The sequence below is a fragment of the Aulonocara sp. 'chitande type north' Nkhata Bay genome, linkage group LG2 (genome assembly GCF_057382095.1).
Source record: "Aulonocara sp. 'chitande type north' Nkhata Bay isolate Kocher_YH1m ecotype deep benthic linkage group LG2, A_spYH_male_GT1.1, whole genome shotgun sequence".
NCBI classification, from domain to species: domain Eukaryota; kingdom Metazoa; phylum Chordata; class Actinopteri; order Cichliformes; family Cichlidae; genus Aulonocara; species Aulonocara sp. 'chitande type north' Nkhata Bay.
Window position 1 is genome coordinate 1 of NC_141345.1, and position 17,040 is coordinate 17,040.

Sequence of the window (17,040 nt, forward strand, 5' to 3'; positions counted from 1 at the left end):
ACGATTTTAACCCAAAACTCATTCCTCTTAAGTCAAACAGCTACCTGGGTCAGTTTCTTCTCTCTTGAATACTGGTTAATGGTCAAGCAAATGTTAAAATTAAGATATAAATTTTAGTGGTGTCAATGGATAAAACTCTTACAAAGTGAAACATTACAGTGAAACAGCATCATCCTGTACTATCCAGGATTCTCCATTGACTCTGGAATGGCCCTCATCAGGAAGGGCGAGCTGACAATCGTATCAGGAGCACCCAGAGGAGGTTACAGCGGACAGGTGGCATTTCTGAAGGCAGACCCTATGGCACAGAGAAATCTGTCTGTGGAGCTGGTCCTCTCTGGACCAGGCCTGGCCTCCTCCTTTGGCTATGATTTGGCAGTGGTGGATCTCAACAGTGATGGGTAGGTTGAAGATTATGTCCATTAAACCACAGCCAGTGAAACAGGAAATATAACAGGTATGCACAGACACAAGCTTAACACCAAGACATCAGACATGGCAACAAGGAGGGAACACAAAGCTGTAGGACCAGGGCAGGCACAGAGATGCAGAACAGAAGGAACTCAAAATACTAAACCTGAGAACTAGAAATACTAGAACAGAAACCAAAATATTAATAGTGACAACCCTGAATAACAAATAATCAAGAAACACAAATAAAAAGGCTACAAAACACTGGGTCACCGACCCAGGACCATGACAATATTTTTATTGGTTGGTTCGTCCAACCCATCTATCTTCAAATTTCATGATGATAATCACCCATGTCCATGGTTCCTCTCATTGATTTATCACTAGAGTTCATTTCAGATTTAAAAATAAAGGGTTCCTGGGTGAGGTGTTCTGGGCATGTCCTACCGAGAGGAGGCCCCAGGGCAGACCCAGGACACGCTGGAGACATTATATCTCTCGGCTGGCCTGGGAACGCCTTGGTGTTCCCCCGGACAAGCTGGAGAAGGTGGCTGGGGAGAGGGAGGTCTGGGCTTCTCTGCTTGGGCTGCTGCCCCCGTGACCCGGCCCCAGATAAATGAAAGAAGATGGATGGCTGGATGGAAATAAAGGGTTCAGTCTGAGTATCTAATAGCAAAGATGCATTTCATGAAAAAGATTATAGATTTCTCTTTCTCTAAATTCAGAGAGCTGTCAAGCTAACATCGTGAATTTTACACTCAAACACACATTATTCATCACAGATTAGGAGGTACACAGTCAATATAACTTTCTGTTTCTATTGCTATTCAGTAGTATTCATAGTAATTGGTTTTATATTGTGTTCTTTTGCTGCATGCAGGTGGGATGACCTCGCTGTGGGAGCACCGCAGTTCTTTGTCAAAGATGGCGAGGTTGGAGGAGCAGTCTATATCTATATCAATAACAAAGGAAGAAACTGGGAGAATATTGTTCCAGTCAAACTTCTCGGACATAAAGACTCCATGTTTGGCCTCGCAGTAGAAAATATTGGAGACATCAATCAAGATCATTATGGAGGTTGTAACATTTTAACTATGTTTACAGAATATGAAAAAGTCACTAAATAACAATAGATAATATTACATACCCCAACCGCATTCACTACTGGGTAAACCACATCGAGTTATGTCATAAAATACACAAATGTAATAAACCACACTCATCCTCAGCACACAGCAGGAGTGTTTTATTGCTTATGAATTGGACTTTAAATTTGTAACAAATAGGACGTCTCATATCTTCTCAAAGTAACTATCAGGGTTTCAATTTAAGCCCTAAAAACAACAGGAATTAAAAGACACAAAAGACAAGTGATACATGGAGTATACTGTCATTTCTGAAGATTTGTTATGTTAATTTCCAGTTTGGACTCTTCTAACTTGCCTTTGCATGATTAACAAATACTACACAGTATCTTAGCCTTCCTAGATGCTATTTACCAACAAATTACTTAGGGATAGGCCCTCTCTTTGACATCATACAGACCCAAGAGTAGAAAAAAAAAGAAGCATGAAACAGAGTGGCTAAAGCAGTCTGACACTTCAGTCTTGGCTCACAGAGATGACTTTAGCCATGTTAAAAAGAGGATGTTAAAAAAAAAGAGGATCTACTATTGTAGGTGCTCTTTAAATGCATTTTTGGATAAACCCCCAACTTTGTTGTCTCTGTGTTGTCACCATGATTTGTATTAGTGTTTGCCTGTGTTGACAGATATTGCAGTGGGAGCACCGTATGAGGGCTCTGGACTTGTATACCTTTACTATGGCTCTCCAGATGGTGTCAACAGAGAGCCTGGACAGGTGAATTTGCTGAGCTTCCTCAACATCAGCGATTAAATTCAATAATATATGAATATTTACAATACAAAAAAACTTAATATCTTATCTTTATATCTTTTCTTGTTTAGATAATTTCATCACAATCAAAGAAAGTGAAACTGTTTGGATATTCTCTGACTGGTAACCTGGACGTGGATGATAATCAGTATCCTGACTTGGCTGTTGGATCTCTCTCTGATTCCATTTTTGTTTACAGGTGTGTATATATAGAGAGAGAGTTACTGCATAAGCACAAGATAAAAAGTAACCAATGATAAATGCATCCCAGCACTTAATTTTCTTTTTTTTATTTATACTTGAAGCTCAGTTTAATTTTATGTTAAAACAATTTCTCTATTCTGGATAGAAGCTAACCCCGAGCTCAGTTTTATTTTAATAGACACATTTTATCATTCTGATCATTTTATTCTAATCATATTGATTTACTTTTTTAAAACAAATATGCTGTATAAATACTTTTAAACATGCACAATAATTTATTAATGGTTCACTTTCTGACAGAACAACTTCAATTCCACAAACCACTACATGTAGTTTCAGTGTTTTAAATTCCTCTCTGGTTTTGATTCTATAAATATGAAGGTACAGAAAGTCTCATTAGTGATTTTCTTTCTCATATATGTTGCAGAGCAAGGCCAGTGGTCACCGTCAGCACCGCTCTTAAGATTGCACCAAATGAAATAGACATCGCAAAGAAACGATGTGATGAGCAAATATGGTAAGATGTTCAAAAACACTAATTATAACATGCTCTATCTGCAACGCTGTTGGGTTTTAATCGAACATGTCTGCACAAACTTCAAGTTTTTTTGCAGTCGAAGCATGTTTTACCTACACAGCACATCCTGAGTCGTTCAACCCTAAACTGAGTAAGTTTTCTTCGTTTAGTATTCCTTAAATCCATGGTTTGGAGGAATAGTAAAGGCTTATTATACGACCTTGATATGTGTACAATTTTGAGGACTAGAAAAATACATATATGTTCCCAGGCTATAAAAGGTACATATTTGTAGCATTTATTGTAGATTTTATGGTAAAATCTCAGGAGTTTGATCAAATACAAAACAATATCTTTGATGGTTTATTGTTCATTGACAATTTAAGTTAACTGAAAAAAGTAATGCATTCTGATACATTTGTTCTCTTTTTGACATGTTTATTGGTGCTAATGTGATGCAAAGGATAACAATGGTGCCAAGAAAGTTCTGGGATAAAACCTTCCTGTACCTGCTCTAGTTTGCATTTAGCATTTAAAGAATAATAGCTGGTCAATTTAAGTTGTACTGTGTAATTGTGTAACATTAGGTACATGTTGCTGTACATATATATGGGTGTGCTATAATCAGTTATTTACAGTAGTACTAATACTATGTTAACTGGAGTCAGTTGTTTCTAATCTGTTGAATGTACTTATCTATATTACAGTGCTCAACTTTACTTCTGATGCTGATTATGAGATGAAAAAATCAAGAGTCAGGGTCAACTTTATGGATTCATCTCAAGGAAAGCTGGAGCTGTCTGGTCAAGGGAGACAGGCCTGTCACAAAACTACGCTCCGGCTTTTGGTACTGTTTCATTTCGTTAGAAGACATACAGTCTCATAATGCTGCTTGATTTTCAACACTTTCACTTCACTTAGTCATATTGGACTTTGCAGAAAGTTACTTTAAAATGAAAATGTTTAAAATGTAGTACAATTTACAGAGACTAATAACATTTGTCATTAGGTGTTATACAAAACCTTGTGGGTAAAAAAACAAAATCACATTAAATCACAGCAAAGCTTTTTCGTTCCAGAGAAATATCAAGGACAAGCTGCAGAATATTCCTATCTCTGTCACTGTGTCTCTGAGCTCCAGTCAGACAACCAGTGCTAGTGCGGATCAGCTCAGTTTTACTCCTGTCCTCAACCGCTACCAGCAGAAGACCACTTCCTCAGAGGTAGAAATGAGTTTATATGCAGTTCTAGTCAAATTTATTCAAATTTTGCTGGGTGTATGAAGACTTGGAGAGTAAAGTTTTTTTGAATGAACTCACGTTTTTGCACACTACACCTGCATGTGCATTTAGTTAAAATATAATCAAAATCAAAGTTGCAGGATGTTTATGTAGCAACATCAGTATCATTAAGAATCAATCTAATACTAATGTGTTTTATTTACTAGTTGTACAGTGTGTAAACTGTACAGTTAACTGGCTTCAGCTGCAATGTCTTTGCAACTGTGGTCAGAAATATACACATATACTCAAGTTAAATTAAAAATGGTTGGTTTCCTGAAGACTGGTGGGTTAGCTTAAGACAAAAAAAATACTGTATTTATTTCAAAGACCCTCAGGGGGACCTGAGCATAGATGTATCAGACAGAAAATAATGAACACAACACAAAAAACAAAACTTAAATGAGCCTGTAGCATACTTGGTGTCAGTTTCACAAGAATAAAACTGTAACAATATCAACCCATAGATAAGGTAAATCTGGTGTATAAAGGGGCCTATATGACATCCCCAATGTTCATGCAAAGGTGGGTCGATTCAGTTGAAGAGATATATTTCCTCTCATCTTCCAAGTATCAACCGGTGATTTGTGTCACATTTATTTTAATCCCACTGACCATTTTCAGTGTTTGAACAAGTTGAATAACCGACTTAAATTCAGAAGGTATCAGAAGTGAAATACAGAATATTACAATTAAAACTAGAATGCTCTTGACTGTATCTTTCTGTTTACTGCAGTTATTGAAATTGTGTGAATTAAAGCCCTTAACTCTGTTGTTGTGACGGATATGAACAGAATCCTGGAACCTAGCTGAAGCTTTATTAGAGAAGAGTTTCTTCTCTTTTTTTAACAGATCGTTCTAATAAATAGAGGCTGTGGCAGTGACAAAATTTGTCAAAGTAACCTGGACTTACAGTACAAGTTCTGTTCCAAAAAAACTCAAGCCGGTCAAGATGTTTTCAAATCACTGGCCAGGTAAACCAAAAGTATCAAAGCTCAAAAATAAAGTCTTTTTTTTTTTTTTTTTTTTTTGGAAACCAAAACATGCGACCCCTCAGCCCAAGCTGCATTAACTTTTACTGTCACTCCTTTAGTGAGGATGGTGTTGCGGTCATCACTCCATCAGATGAAGACATAGCTTTGGAGATCACTGTGACTAACAAAAACGGGGACGATGCACACCAGAGTCGTTTGGCCATTACACTCCCAGACATAGTGCGCTACTCATCCTACTCGACCACTGCAGTGAGTACAGAAAAGCTGGTTTTCCCCTCGTTAGATCGTATGTTTTACTCCATGAATCCATATCCTGTTCCTTATGCTTCACTTTTAGATTCCAACTTTGATTTTCTACTTCCTACTTGTTGTGTTACTCTAAAATGTGATGGACAAAATATATTGTAATATTTTAATGATACTTTTGGTAATTTTGGTACTCCAAAATTTGATGTCATCTCCCAGGACTTTTTTATAATCACTGTATATTTATAGACAATGAGATTGCCTGCTTGTTTCCTCAGGAAAAACAAGTGAGTTGTACAGACAACAGGATGCCAATTGCCTGTGACCTGGGAAATCCACTCCAAAGAGATGCTGAAGTGAGTAGCGTTGCTCAGTTTCTTCCACATCTGCATCACTATTTGCATGTTTGATGGTTACTTTGTTCCTTTCAGGTAACGTTTTATGTCATACTCACAACTTCTGGCCTCACGTTGAGCACAAAATTGATTAACATCACTTTACAGCTGGAGACGTAAGTAGGCTGATCTGAAGGGATTATGTTACTAATCAGTGATCAGTGGAATGTAAATGACATTCAGTAAGCAAAACGAATAATTTACAAATAATCTTGGTTCTTCCTGCGATGTAGGACGAGTGAGCAGACCATAAAGCCAATACAGGCCTTTGCCAAAGTTGTTTTTGAGCTGCAGTTGCAAGTGAACGGGTGAGTTCTCCTTTAAATTAAAATTAACATTGCTTGTTCCATTTGTCATCTTAAAAATGACTGATTTGGCTTGAAGGATTTAAAAATGACTAATGTAATATCATAACGTGTTTCCTCATCAGGATCGCTAGACCTTCTCAGGTGTCAATTGGTGATATTGTAAAGGGCGAAAGTGCGATAAAATCTGTGGATCAAATAGGAAACTCAGTTCAGTATGAATTTAGGGTAAGGTGATATTTGGTACTAAACTTTAAATGAATCCTGCTGGTTATTTTTTCTCATGGGTCCAAGAAAACATGCACTGTTTCTCTAATAGATAACGAATTTGGGCAGACCTCTGAAGCATTTTGCAAATGCATCACTGAGCATCTACTGGCCAAAGGAGAACTCTGTAGGAAAGTGGCTTCTCTACTTGACTCACATCACCAATGATGGTGTGCATTCTGTCCCCTGCTCACCTGTAGATGAAGTCAGTCCACTTAAACATGTAAAGGTAAGGAAATCCTGTCATTGTTGAAATGTAAGCAATGCTTTAATGGCAAATTAACATCTAACCGGATCATGTCTGATACCAAGGGCTGGCATGACACAGCAAGAAAAAGACGTGAGGCTGAACATAAAGCCCTCTCAACTGATGGATTCACATTTCTTCCAACAAAAAGAAAATATAAAACACTGGTAGGAGAATAATATTTTAATTAAAATTAAACATTAATTATAATAAATTAAAATGTTGCAGCAGTTTCCTTTTACTACTGAACTGATACTTTATGCAAACTGAGACTGATGAACATGCACACCTGAGGCCTGCTGTCTTCCCTTTAGACCTGCTCAGATGGATTGAATTGTGTGGAGATACGCTGCCCTCTGCTGGGCCTGGACAGTACTGCACGGATTGTTCTGCATTCTCGCCTTTGGAATGCCACTTTGGCAGAGGTGCTCCATTTCTGAAAAGTGCTATTGTAGTGTGTATAGCCACAGCAGGTAGCTGTTCTCAGGGAACAAGCCACATCATTCTATATCCCCCCCTCTAATCGGAATACTATCAAAATTAGACACTAGCTGGTGTACATAGTAGCTCATATAGAAACCTCTATTTCCAGAGGTGACACAGTGTTGTAGTGTTTAGTGTAGTACTGGACTCATGGTAGAAAATTCTAGGCTCAGATTTCATGGTCTTTGGCGTTTCTGTGTGAAGTTTCCTCTGGGTTCTTTGTCTTCAGCTTACGTCTTAGTTTAATTGGTGATTCTAAATCTACCTGAGGTATAAAAGCAAAGTAGATACATTTTGCATGAATATATATGAAAAGGTAAAATGCTGATTGTAGTGTAAAAGCGCTTTGAGTGGTCATTAATGCTATAATGCCAGTTCATCCTGTAAATTACCATTAAACACTAAAAATCACCAACAAAGTGAGCAAGGACAGACAGGAATAAAGCCTACTTAAGAAATTTTTTTGAAAGCCTTTTACTATGAGGGAAGTGAATGCAACGCCTCTGATTATTTTACACAGTTGTGGTCCTGTGAATAGGGATGGGTACCGGTATCCGGTGCCATTGGTTCTGACATAAACGGTAGTAACCAGACCGAAAAGCAGCGCACATTTCGGTGCCTTTTTCCCTGAGATGTCACACACCTTGGATTCTAGTCAATCGTTTTACGTTTGCGAGCGTAGTAGGCGGGACCAGGTACGTACGTCCTTTTAGAGCAGAGCTACAGATTAAAAATGCCCAAGGCGAAGCGGTCAAAAGTCTGGCTGTACTTCACAGCAAAAGATGCAAACTCAGCAGCAACAAGTGCTTTAAGCGGATACTGTGCAAAGGAGGTAACACCTCGAATCTGATGAAACAACTGGCGACGTATAGCATTTTTTTTTTTTTTTTTTTTTTTTTTTTTTTTTGGACCTGGAGTTAGCAACATCCCCCAAAAACACGAAGAGGAGAGTCCTGGCCCCTAGCCCTGCCAGTGTAGCAGAAATGATGAGGATGATGATGCAGCAGCAGCCGTTCTTCTCTGCGTGAGGAGCTTAATGTTGTTCATGTGTAATTTACGTTGAGTAGGCTAACCACGTTATTACATTAATGCATGTAAGGCGAACTAGCAAACATCATCATAGCTACATGCAGCTGTCTTCTTGTTTGATGGCAGATACTCCCTTCACCCTGGCCAAAAAGGCTAAAATGACCAAAGAAAAAAATGTGTTTTTTTTCCATTATTTAAGCACTGCTTCCAGCCAAGAGTGATGCCATAAATCCCCTATAGCTGCAGAAAAGGCTAACATTGTTATCTTTTTACAAAAAACCAGCTGAACATGAGAGGTTTTTGGACAAAGTGTGTGTTCTCCATTCTTTAAGCACCGGTTCGAGCACCGTTTAAGCACCGGCACCGTTTCAAAAGTACCGGTTTGGCACCGGTATCGGATAAAACCTAAACGATACCCATCCCTACCTGTGAGTAGGCTAATACTTAGGAACAAATTAAAACCATTAGAAACCTTCATGGCAATTAAACAATAATTTAGTGTAGATTCTTATTTCTACAAAACACTCACATGGACTTGTTTCTCACTCTGTTACCCATTTCCAGCCTTACTTAGCAGCATGTCACCAGTATCTTATTCAGTTTTTCTCTTCCATTTAGGATTACAGCTCTTTAAACTATCTTCTCATTGTTGTTGATGCAACTCTGACTCTAACCAACGCTCCAGAGAACATTGGACTTAAACCAGAAAAACTCAGGACAAAGGTAAAAAAAAAAAAAAAAAAAAAAATAGGTTTGTTTGTTTGTTTGTTTGTTAAGACCAATTTTGTTAAATTACTCACATGAGCAGTTGCTCTTTAATAGAGCTACCTTTGAGTTCAGTGTACTATAACAATTACATTAAAATAATGTTTGTAACAGTCTAAGATGGACAGAAAGTCACAGCCTTCTAGGATTTGTGCATCTGAAGACATACTGTACTGTTGTTTTGGGTCTGATTATTATTATTATTATTAGGTGGCGCCAGTGTCCGGCAGCCTCGCCTCTGTCAGTGCGCCCCAGGGTGGCTGTGGTTACAATGTAGCTTGCCATCACCAGTGTGCGAATGTGTGTGTGAATGGGTGGATGACTGGATATGTAAAGCGCTTTGGGGTCCTTAGGGACTAGAAAAGCGCTATATAAATACAGGCCATTTACCAGGCCATTTATTATTATTATTATTATTATTATTATTATCTAAATGTCCACAGGCAAAACTGACAGTGTTCCTTGAGAGAAAGACTGAATTCCTGGTCAAAGTTGCGTGGTGGATAATCCTCCTGACAGTCATGTCTTTGCTGCTGCTGTTGGCCTTTTTAGGCTTCCTACTGTGGAAGGTAACAAGAAATACAGAATACCTGTAAAATGTTGTTTTAAAAGTTCACTGAGCTGATAGCTATACAGTTCATAGCATCAGTAGTGTCAAATCAGTCTCTCGGTAATCTTCCAACAAAGCAGTAAAAGCAGTTTGTTTTTTCCAGCAGTTGTAAGCATTACTCTTAGCATTCTTCCTAAATTGTGAATACTTTAAATAGAAAAAGCAAATTTCTGCAGTCTGAAAGCACTTAAATGTGGCATAGATGAGGATTTTTGAATGTACAATGAACAGTTGAAACAGTTAATATTTTTCATGAATTCTTTACTTTTTACAAACTTGTCTGTGAACTGTCATACTGACCCTTGTCCTTATTTCTTTTTGTAAGCGTGGGTGCATCCACTGCATTGATCATAAGAAGAAGTTCTCAGATAATGGAACTCCAAACACAGAGACAGCGCCCCTTAAAGGCTAAAGGGCAAACCTTAAGGACACCTTGAAGGTTTAAGAACAACACTGAGGCTTCCATGGCAAGCTGTTGTTTTATATTTTCTACTATCAGCACAGAATTATCTGATCATTTTATGATGTGTTAGGATTTATTTTTTTATTGTTTTGGTTTTTGTTTGTTTTGTCACCCAATTTATTTGCATGTTTACACTTTTCCAGCATTTTCCCCTTTTCATTTCTGTCTCCCTCTTTTTCCTTTGTTGTTTATTTCCCGACTTAACACTTTCTGTTGTATGTGTGCAAGTGCACTTACCAACATGGTGTGGAAAGTTGATTATGTCTCACCTCAAATGCTCAGCATCTTGCCTACATAACAAAAAAAGGAGAGACTACCAAACATTTTTTTATTTCTAGCCAGTAGAAGGAAGATACAATGTTTTGAATGCCCAGCTAATTAATTAAGAGTGGTCATTTTTCATGCATTTCAAGTAAATGCAAATTTACATATTTTGTGGCAGTGTTAATTTTTCATTCTGTTAAATTGTCATAATCAGCATGGAAGAGTTTTATATTACTGTAGTCATACGCACAGTAATTTGCAGATGTTCACTACATGCATAACAATCACAGTCAAACCTTATAAACATACTCCTTTTTTTTTAATCACACACAAAACAGTGAAAGGCAGAAAATCTGATCATCTTAAATAACTGAAAAAAATGGATAAAGAGGACAAGCCTGTTTGGATATTCAGCTCCCATAAATGACACACCTGTGCGCTCTCAATTGTAGCTCCTGCACTTCAGTGTTTTGCTTCTGTTTCATTTTGTCCTCTTTTAAATTAAATGGCAATTTCAGGCTCTAAATTAAACTTCACAGCATAAACTGTAAACCATCTCACTAGCTGCTAATCTTTGTTCATACTTAATCCAGTTTGTTTTCTTGTGTTTCACTGAGGTAAGTTTTACCCTCTCACACAGAAAGAAAAGATGCTACCTAATCTTTCAAAGAGGAGTGGTGAAGGTCACATGCAAAGGAAAAAAAGCTTTCTTCTCTTCCGTGCCCTCCAGATGCAGTTTAGGAAGTGAGATATCCTTTACTATGGTAAACTGATACTGATTTCCAGATCGCAGCAGGAGGATAGAGGAGACAATGAGGCACAAATCAGAGAAATAGGAAAGGTCTCTACCATGTATTTATAGGAGCTGAGACAGAAGTAAACATTTGCTTTAGTATTATTAAATGATGTAGTTCTCTTTCCATTTGTCAGTTGTCAGTCTGTCCTGTTCTACTTCTTGTTTGCCTTCCAGTTTACTGTCCTGTATCTGTTCTTGTCTTCATGTTTACCTCAGTGACTTTGTTTCTTGTTTTGGATTTGTTTTTTCGTAGTCCACTTTGGATCACTTGCTTGTTCTCTGCAGTCTTCTTATGTCTTCTTTGTTCTTTGTTCTTTTTGTTGAGCTGGTGACTTGTGCATATGATCTAAGCCTGAACATGGAAATATTCTGTAACTAAAGCATGTGTTGTTTAGTTTTTGTATTTTGGCTGTTATTAAATATAATTACCTTAAAAAAATTAAAGAATCAACATCTTTTTCTTCAGTTTTTTAATGAAGCAAAAAAAAATGTCACTTGTTTGATACCAAAAAACTGTCACAACAACATGAAGAAAAAAAAGTTGTGCTATACTTTCACCATGAAGGAATGTGAGTTGCAGGAATGGATGTGAGTTCGGACTCAAAAACAACTTTCCTAAAATTGAATGGAAATACTGCAGCCATCACAGACTTGTCTGACTGCTGAGCACTGAAAGCACATGATTAAAACACTGTTGCTTTTAAAATACTGTGAAACACTTTGTCATTTTTTTTTGTGCAATATAATGCTGTGTGTGGTGAAGTCTTAGCCGCGGTTCCTACTGTTGCTGAAGGCTTTCATTTCAAATTAACATATCCACCTTCACATGCTGGCATTTTGTTTGCGTTTTGTTCAACAAAGTGCTGGAAACAGTCCTCAGAGAATTTGGTCCATACTAATATGTTAGCATTACACAGTTCCTGTTATCCACTGAGCATTTTCAAAGCAGTTGGAAACAGTTGGTAATTGGTGTAAAATGGATATGTTATGAAAGGAAATCCTTCTCTAGATCATACTTCTATTTTACAGGCATATTTCCACCTCAGTAGATTTAATTCTGTTACAAGCAAATGGGATTTTACAATTTCTCTTCAATTTAAGTGTCCTTTTGCAGCATCTATACATTCTCTTATATTCTCTTGTCTCCCCAGCTGTTCTATTCAGTCACTTTCATCATCTCCTGGAAATAGTTGAGCATTTTGGAAACTGTGCTTATTTGCTTTTTTTTAAGGTGGACCTAAAGCAAGCAGCTTAGCATAAAAGCTAGAAAGTGAGAAACATTGTCAATGTTCACTTTACAAAACACATAATGTTTAAGAAAATGTTACTTTAAAGATGCTGAAAAGTAAAGTGTACAAATTGATACCGAGGTTATACACTCACTGGCCACTTCATAGGTTACAACTTCAGGGAACCTTGAGAACTACCTTAATTATTTGCAACATAGTTTAAGGAAGGTTTTGGATAAATTCTTAATACAGCATCACACCGTTGCTGCAGATTAGTCAGCTGCACACACATGATGCTAATCGCCTGTTCCACCACATCCCAAAGGTGCTCTATGTTCTTGTTTTCACCAAATTCTGACCAAACCATCTTCATCTGATCATCAAACCAGGCAATCTTTCTATTATCCAATTTTGGTCAGTCCACATGAATCATAGTTTCAGTTCCCCATTTTTAGCTGAGAGGAGTGGCACTCAGTGTGGTCTACTGCTACTATAGACCATCTGATTCAAGATTGAATGCATCTGGTCATTCTCCTCTGACCTCAGGCCATCAAAAACGTATTTTGTCCCAGGGAACTGCCACTCACTGCATATTTTCTCTTTGCCAAACCATTCTCTGTAAACCCTAGAGATGGTTGTGTGGGGAAAATCCCCAGTGAATCAGCAGTTTCTGAAATACTCAGACCAGCCCATCTAACATAAATAACCATGCCATGTTCAAAGTCACTTAAAACACTAATTCTTACCCAGTCTGCTGCAGGTGGAAATTAACCAGGTCATCTTTAACATGTCTACATGCCTGCCGTGACTAGCTAGGCAGATATTTCCATCAACAACTGAACTGATATACTTTATGAAGTGGCTGGTAAGTGTGTGTTGGTCTATTTCTTGGCAAAGATTGCATTTTTATTAGCAGATCTGTCAATTTCTTCATGCCAATAAACAATCAGTATGTAACCCGTGTAAAATGATCAATTATTTTTGCACAAGGGTGGCTGTAGCTCAGGTGGTAGAGCAGGTCATCTACTGATCGGGAGGTTGGTGGTTCGATTCCCGGCTTCCCCTAGTCTGCATGCCAAATATCCTTGGGCAAGATACTAACCCGAAATTGCTCTCCGATGCATTCATCGGAGTATGAATTTGTGTGAATGTCAGTTGTGCTCGTGCGAATGGGTGAATGCACAAGTTGTGTAAAGCGCTTTGAGTGCTCAGAAGAGTGGAAAAGCGCTATATAAGAACCAGTCCATTTACCATTTACCACAAATTAAAAAAGTTAAAATATGTTAGTTTGCAAATTCAACCATTCCTTGTATATAGATTTTCTCATCCAAGCTAGTTACTTTGTTTTAAACTAATCAGCTGCTGAATCCGTCTTTTTGTTGTTTTCTAAATCTTAAACTTATCATTTTACACTTTGCAAGCTAAGCACACTTCCCAGAATGTTAAACTAATCTTTTCTTCTCCTCTTTCCTGATGACAACTCCTCACAAGCTTTGTCTAGAAAACTCTTTGATTTTATCTTCATTAAAACAGCACATGAAAATTAAGAACCATCATCTAAGTTCTGACATCATTTTTCTCTCTGAAACCATTCAGTCCAACGTTACAATACGTAGCGTGCTCACCGACTGTTTTCAACAACTTTTGTTGCTTTTAGGAAAAATAAGTACAAAAGCATACTATTAAAAAAGGTCCCAGCATCCTCTCAACAAGACCGGCACATATAACAAACATTATAAAACGATCACGCAAACGCACACATACGCACACACTCACACATGATGCTCTTTACCCCTCTCTGTTTAGAAGTAAAGAAGCCAGAAAACTACAGCTGATAATAAGTGTTCTGATGTATAGGATAATATTTTAAAATGACTGGTTTACAAAAAAGTATTAATACAACTTGATTTTTCCCTTTTTTCACCACCAGAGAACTTGAAAGACAAACTTACATTAGAAGAAAACACACAGCCATTGTCTTGAAATAATAATAAAACAAAATATGATATTACAAATAAATTAAAAACAGCAATACATTACACTGATATAAGCAACCCAACTTGGTTTGAGCTTTTACATTCAAAATCAGCCCATTGTTTGGTTTCAAGAGTCACACTTTTGCCTTTTTCAAATGTTTCCAAGCCAAAGTATGGCGCTTTAATTTAAAAAACTTTATCTTACTGCTTTAAAAAGATGGAAAAATTAATTAAACGAACCACAGCTAAACTGAACTCCAATGTACTGAAACTTAATTTAAAGAGAGAAGCAGCAAACAAATGTACGTTAAATCAGCTGCTCACTGAAACTACATAGTAATTATGGGCACGGCTAATCTCTACCTCACAGACCACCAAGTGGTCACCGCCATCACCCACACATCCTGCCAATTCATTTGATGTTGAAAAGTTTATTCCTTTGTTCCCCTTAAGACTCCCAGCACTGCACACCGTTCAGCATCTAAAGCCAATCAGTCAAACATGACACTAAAAAAATAAAAGATGATATTTTTAAGTTGTGTTTTTAATTATCAGTGTGTTTTATTTCTCATTAGTTGCTTGGGGAGTAGGAAAAATATTCAGTGCTGTAAACAGGTTTTTGATTATTGCTGAATTAGTCTGTTTTTACTGTTGTTTAATGCTGGTGTAACCGAATGGAATGGCAATTATTTTCTTAATAATGTGCTTTAGACTCCAGCATGACAGAAATTTTCCCCTCACTTCCACACTTTAATAACCAGCTATCTCCACATGGTGGCAGCAGTGACCACAAAAGGCAGAGGCAACAAAGAAAACGGGGAGAAAGAGAGCAGACCAGCTGCAGATCGAACCCGTCCCTGCCCGTTGTTTCTGTTCCACTTGGACCCGTTTCTGTCTCGGCCTCGAGGCGGCTTTGCAGGGTTGGAGGCGGGGTTATTTGAGGGTTTGGTGTAGGGTGGAGAGTAAGGCCCATAACCTGGCCAGTCATGATTGTACCTTTCGCCATGATCTCCACCTCCTGAGCCACTGCCTTCCTCACCTGAAACAGGAAAAGCACATTTTCATCTGAAATATGGAGCAGATATAAGAATATCAAGTCAAAATTTTAGGAACACTCACTGTCCATGAAGTCCATGTCCTGTCCACTCATAGCATGCCTCAGTTTATTGGTCACCACCCTCAGCTCCATGATCAGCTGCCTGGTCCTCACATCTGGACGTGCAATATCCACTTCCACCTCAGGGTTATTGATCTGGCTCACCAAACCGTCACCTGTCACATCTGGCAGGTACCTGAGCATACGCACAAAGAGGCATTCACATACATAGTAGCTTATTCTCTGCTATTTAATTTCCTTAAGAACACTAAAGGTTTATGTGCAGTGATACCCGTTGTAATCAAATCTTTAATGGCTAGGCTCTAGAGATGGTTATGGCCAATCAGTCCCTTTGCTTTAGTCCAGACAGAAACATCTCAGCAGTCATCATCTGATGGATTGCTGTGACATTTTGTACAGACACTAACAGTCCCCAGAGGATTAATCCCACTGACTCTGGTTTCATGTGGCTGCCTGGACCACTGGGCTGACATTTTCGGTACAGAGCACAATGTTTCAGCAGCTATTGGTTTGTTTTATGTCAAGCTTTATTGAATTTTTAATAATGCATGTATCACTTTTTGCTTATAAGACAGTTAGCTGCACCATATATATTTTTAAAGTTACAATCTGGAATGCCCAAAGGACATTTCACAGTTATTATCACTTATTGTATATGTGATAATACAAGATAATTATAGCACAGCCAGCACATCTGGTTTGTGACTGAAGATGGATGTGCTTTTATATAAAATGCTGACTGATGACGGTGGACAATCAGTTCCCCTCTTTCTGTGTAACACACTCACTAGTGTTTCTTCTCAAATGAGCTTGATTCATTGGTATGTACACAGAACAAGCAGACCCAGGTAGAGAACATGTGGGTGAGTGGCGGTGGCATAATTAAATAAACTCAGTTCCATCTGTTGCATCCTTCCACCTCTGCACCATCACTCACTCACTCCTCCTCCTCCGCCTGTACAGACCCTCCCCTCAGCAGCCTTTTGCTCTGATCTCGCTCACCTCCCCCGGGTCTGCCCGTTCCAGCAGCGGTCCTCATTAGTGACGTCGGCAGCCATCTTCTCATCGTTGCAGATGGTGTGTGGGAGGGACACCCAGAAGCCCCGCATGGGCCGCAGTCGCTCTTTCAGCTCGGTAACCTGTGTGGAGGTGGAAGGAAACTGGCTATGACTCAGACATGGTTTTAAAGTATCTTTGTATGAAAGCTGCAGGGCTGATGCTGGGTAAAGGTAAAAACCTAATACAGCTTTGCTTCTGGGTCAGCTCTTAAACGACATTTCTTTTCAGTCTTATAAACAGATATAAATATCTAATACCCCCTTCGTCTGTGCTCTGATCTGAAGCTCTTTTTATTTAGGCATTTCTATCTTGCAAGACCACACTATTCACAGAAATTCTGTCTGGGTTCTAACCACAGGACTCTCTGTTATTAGTCGCTCTGACTTATTTTAGTGTTTTGGGGTTTTTTTTTCCCTTTTTTTCCCCCTCTTGATCTGAATCAGATTCATGTGCAGAGCAAACATGTGCGACATTCTTACAGTTTTTT

The 17,040-nt window shown here is 38.3% G+C and overlaps 2 protein-coding genes across 2 annotated transcripts in view; one reads left to right on the forward strand and one right to left on the reverse strand.

The window, feature by feature from the left end:
- Nucleotides 1-6: 6 nt before the first annotated feature.
- itga6l (integrin, alpha 6, like) lies at nt 7-11,875 on the forward strand. Its single transcript, XM_086300274.1, has 21 exons — nt 7-48; nt 188-401; nt 1,292-1,488; nt 2,182-2,270; nt 2,378-2,505; nt 2,938-3,027; nt 3,114-3,178; nt 3,735-3,874; nt 4,107-4,250; nt 5,160-5,281; nt 5,401-5,551; nt 5,827-5,904; nt 5,980-6,059; nt 6,177-6,251; nt 6,374-6,476; nt 6,568-6,744; nt 6,828-6,929; nt 7,077-7,187; nt 8,893-8,997; nt 9,483-9,608; nt 9,975-11,875. Exons 2-21 carry the CDS (start codon nt 208-210, stop codon nt 10,059-10,061), a joined length of 2,364 nt encoding a protein of 787 aa, XP_086156400.1. The 5' UTR covers nt 7-48; nt 188-207; the 3' UTR covers nt 10,062-11,875.
- The window catches only part of gpc2 (glypican 2), a 17,852-nt gene continuing 11,140 nt past the window's right edge, over nt 10,329-17,040 (reverse strand). The window contains exons 9-11 of the mRNA XM_086300287.1: nt 16,497-16,633; nt 15,497-15,669; nt 10,329-15,416 (exon numbers count right to left, since the gene is read on the reverse strand). Of these exons, the coding sequence (XP_086156413.1) occupies nt 15,139-15,416; nt 15,497-15,669; nt 16,497-16,633 (588 nt within the window). The 3' untranslated portion in view covers nt 10,329-15,138. The remainder of the gene's footprint in view (nt 15,417-15,496; nt 15,670-16,496; nt 16,634-17,040) is intronic.

Coding starts and splice junctions, on each gene's coding strand:
- itga6l (XM_086300274.1), top strand. CDS start 208: ATGGCCCTCATCAGGAAGGGCGAGCTGACAATCGTATCAGGAGCACCC. Junction 4,251..5,159: donor AGAAGACCACTTCCTCAGAG/GTAGAAATGAGT, acceptor TTTTTTTAACAG/ATCGTTCTAATAAATAGAGG. Junction 6,060..6,176: donor ATCACTTTACAGCTGGAGAC/GTAAGTAGGCTG, acceptor CCTGCGATGTAG/GACGAGTGAGCAGACCATAA.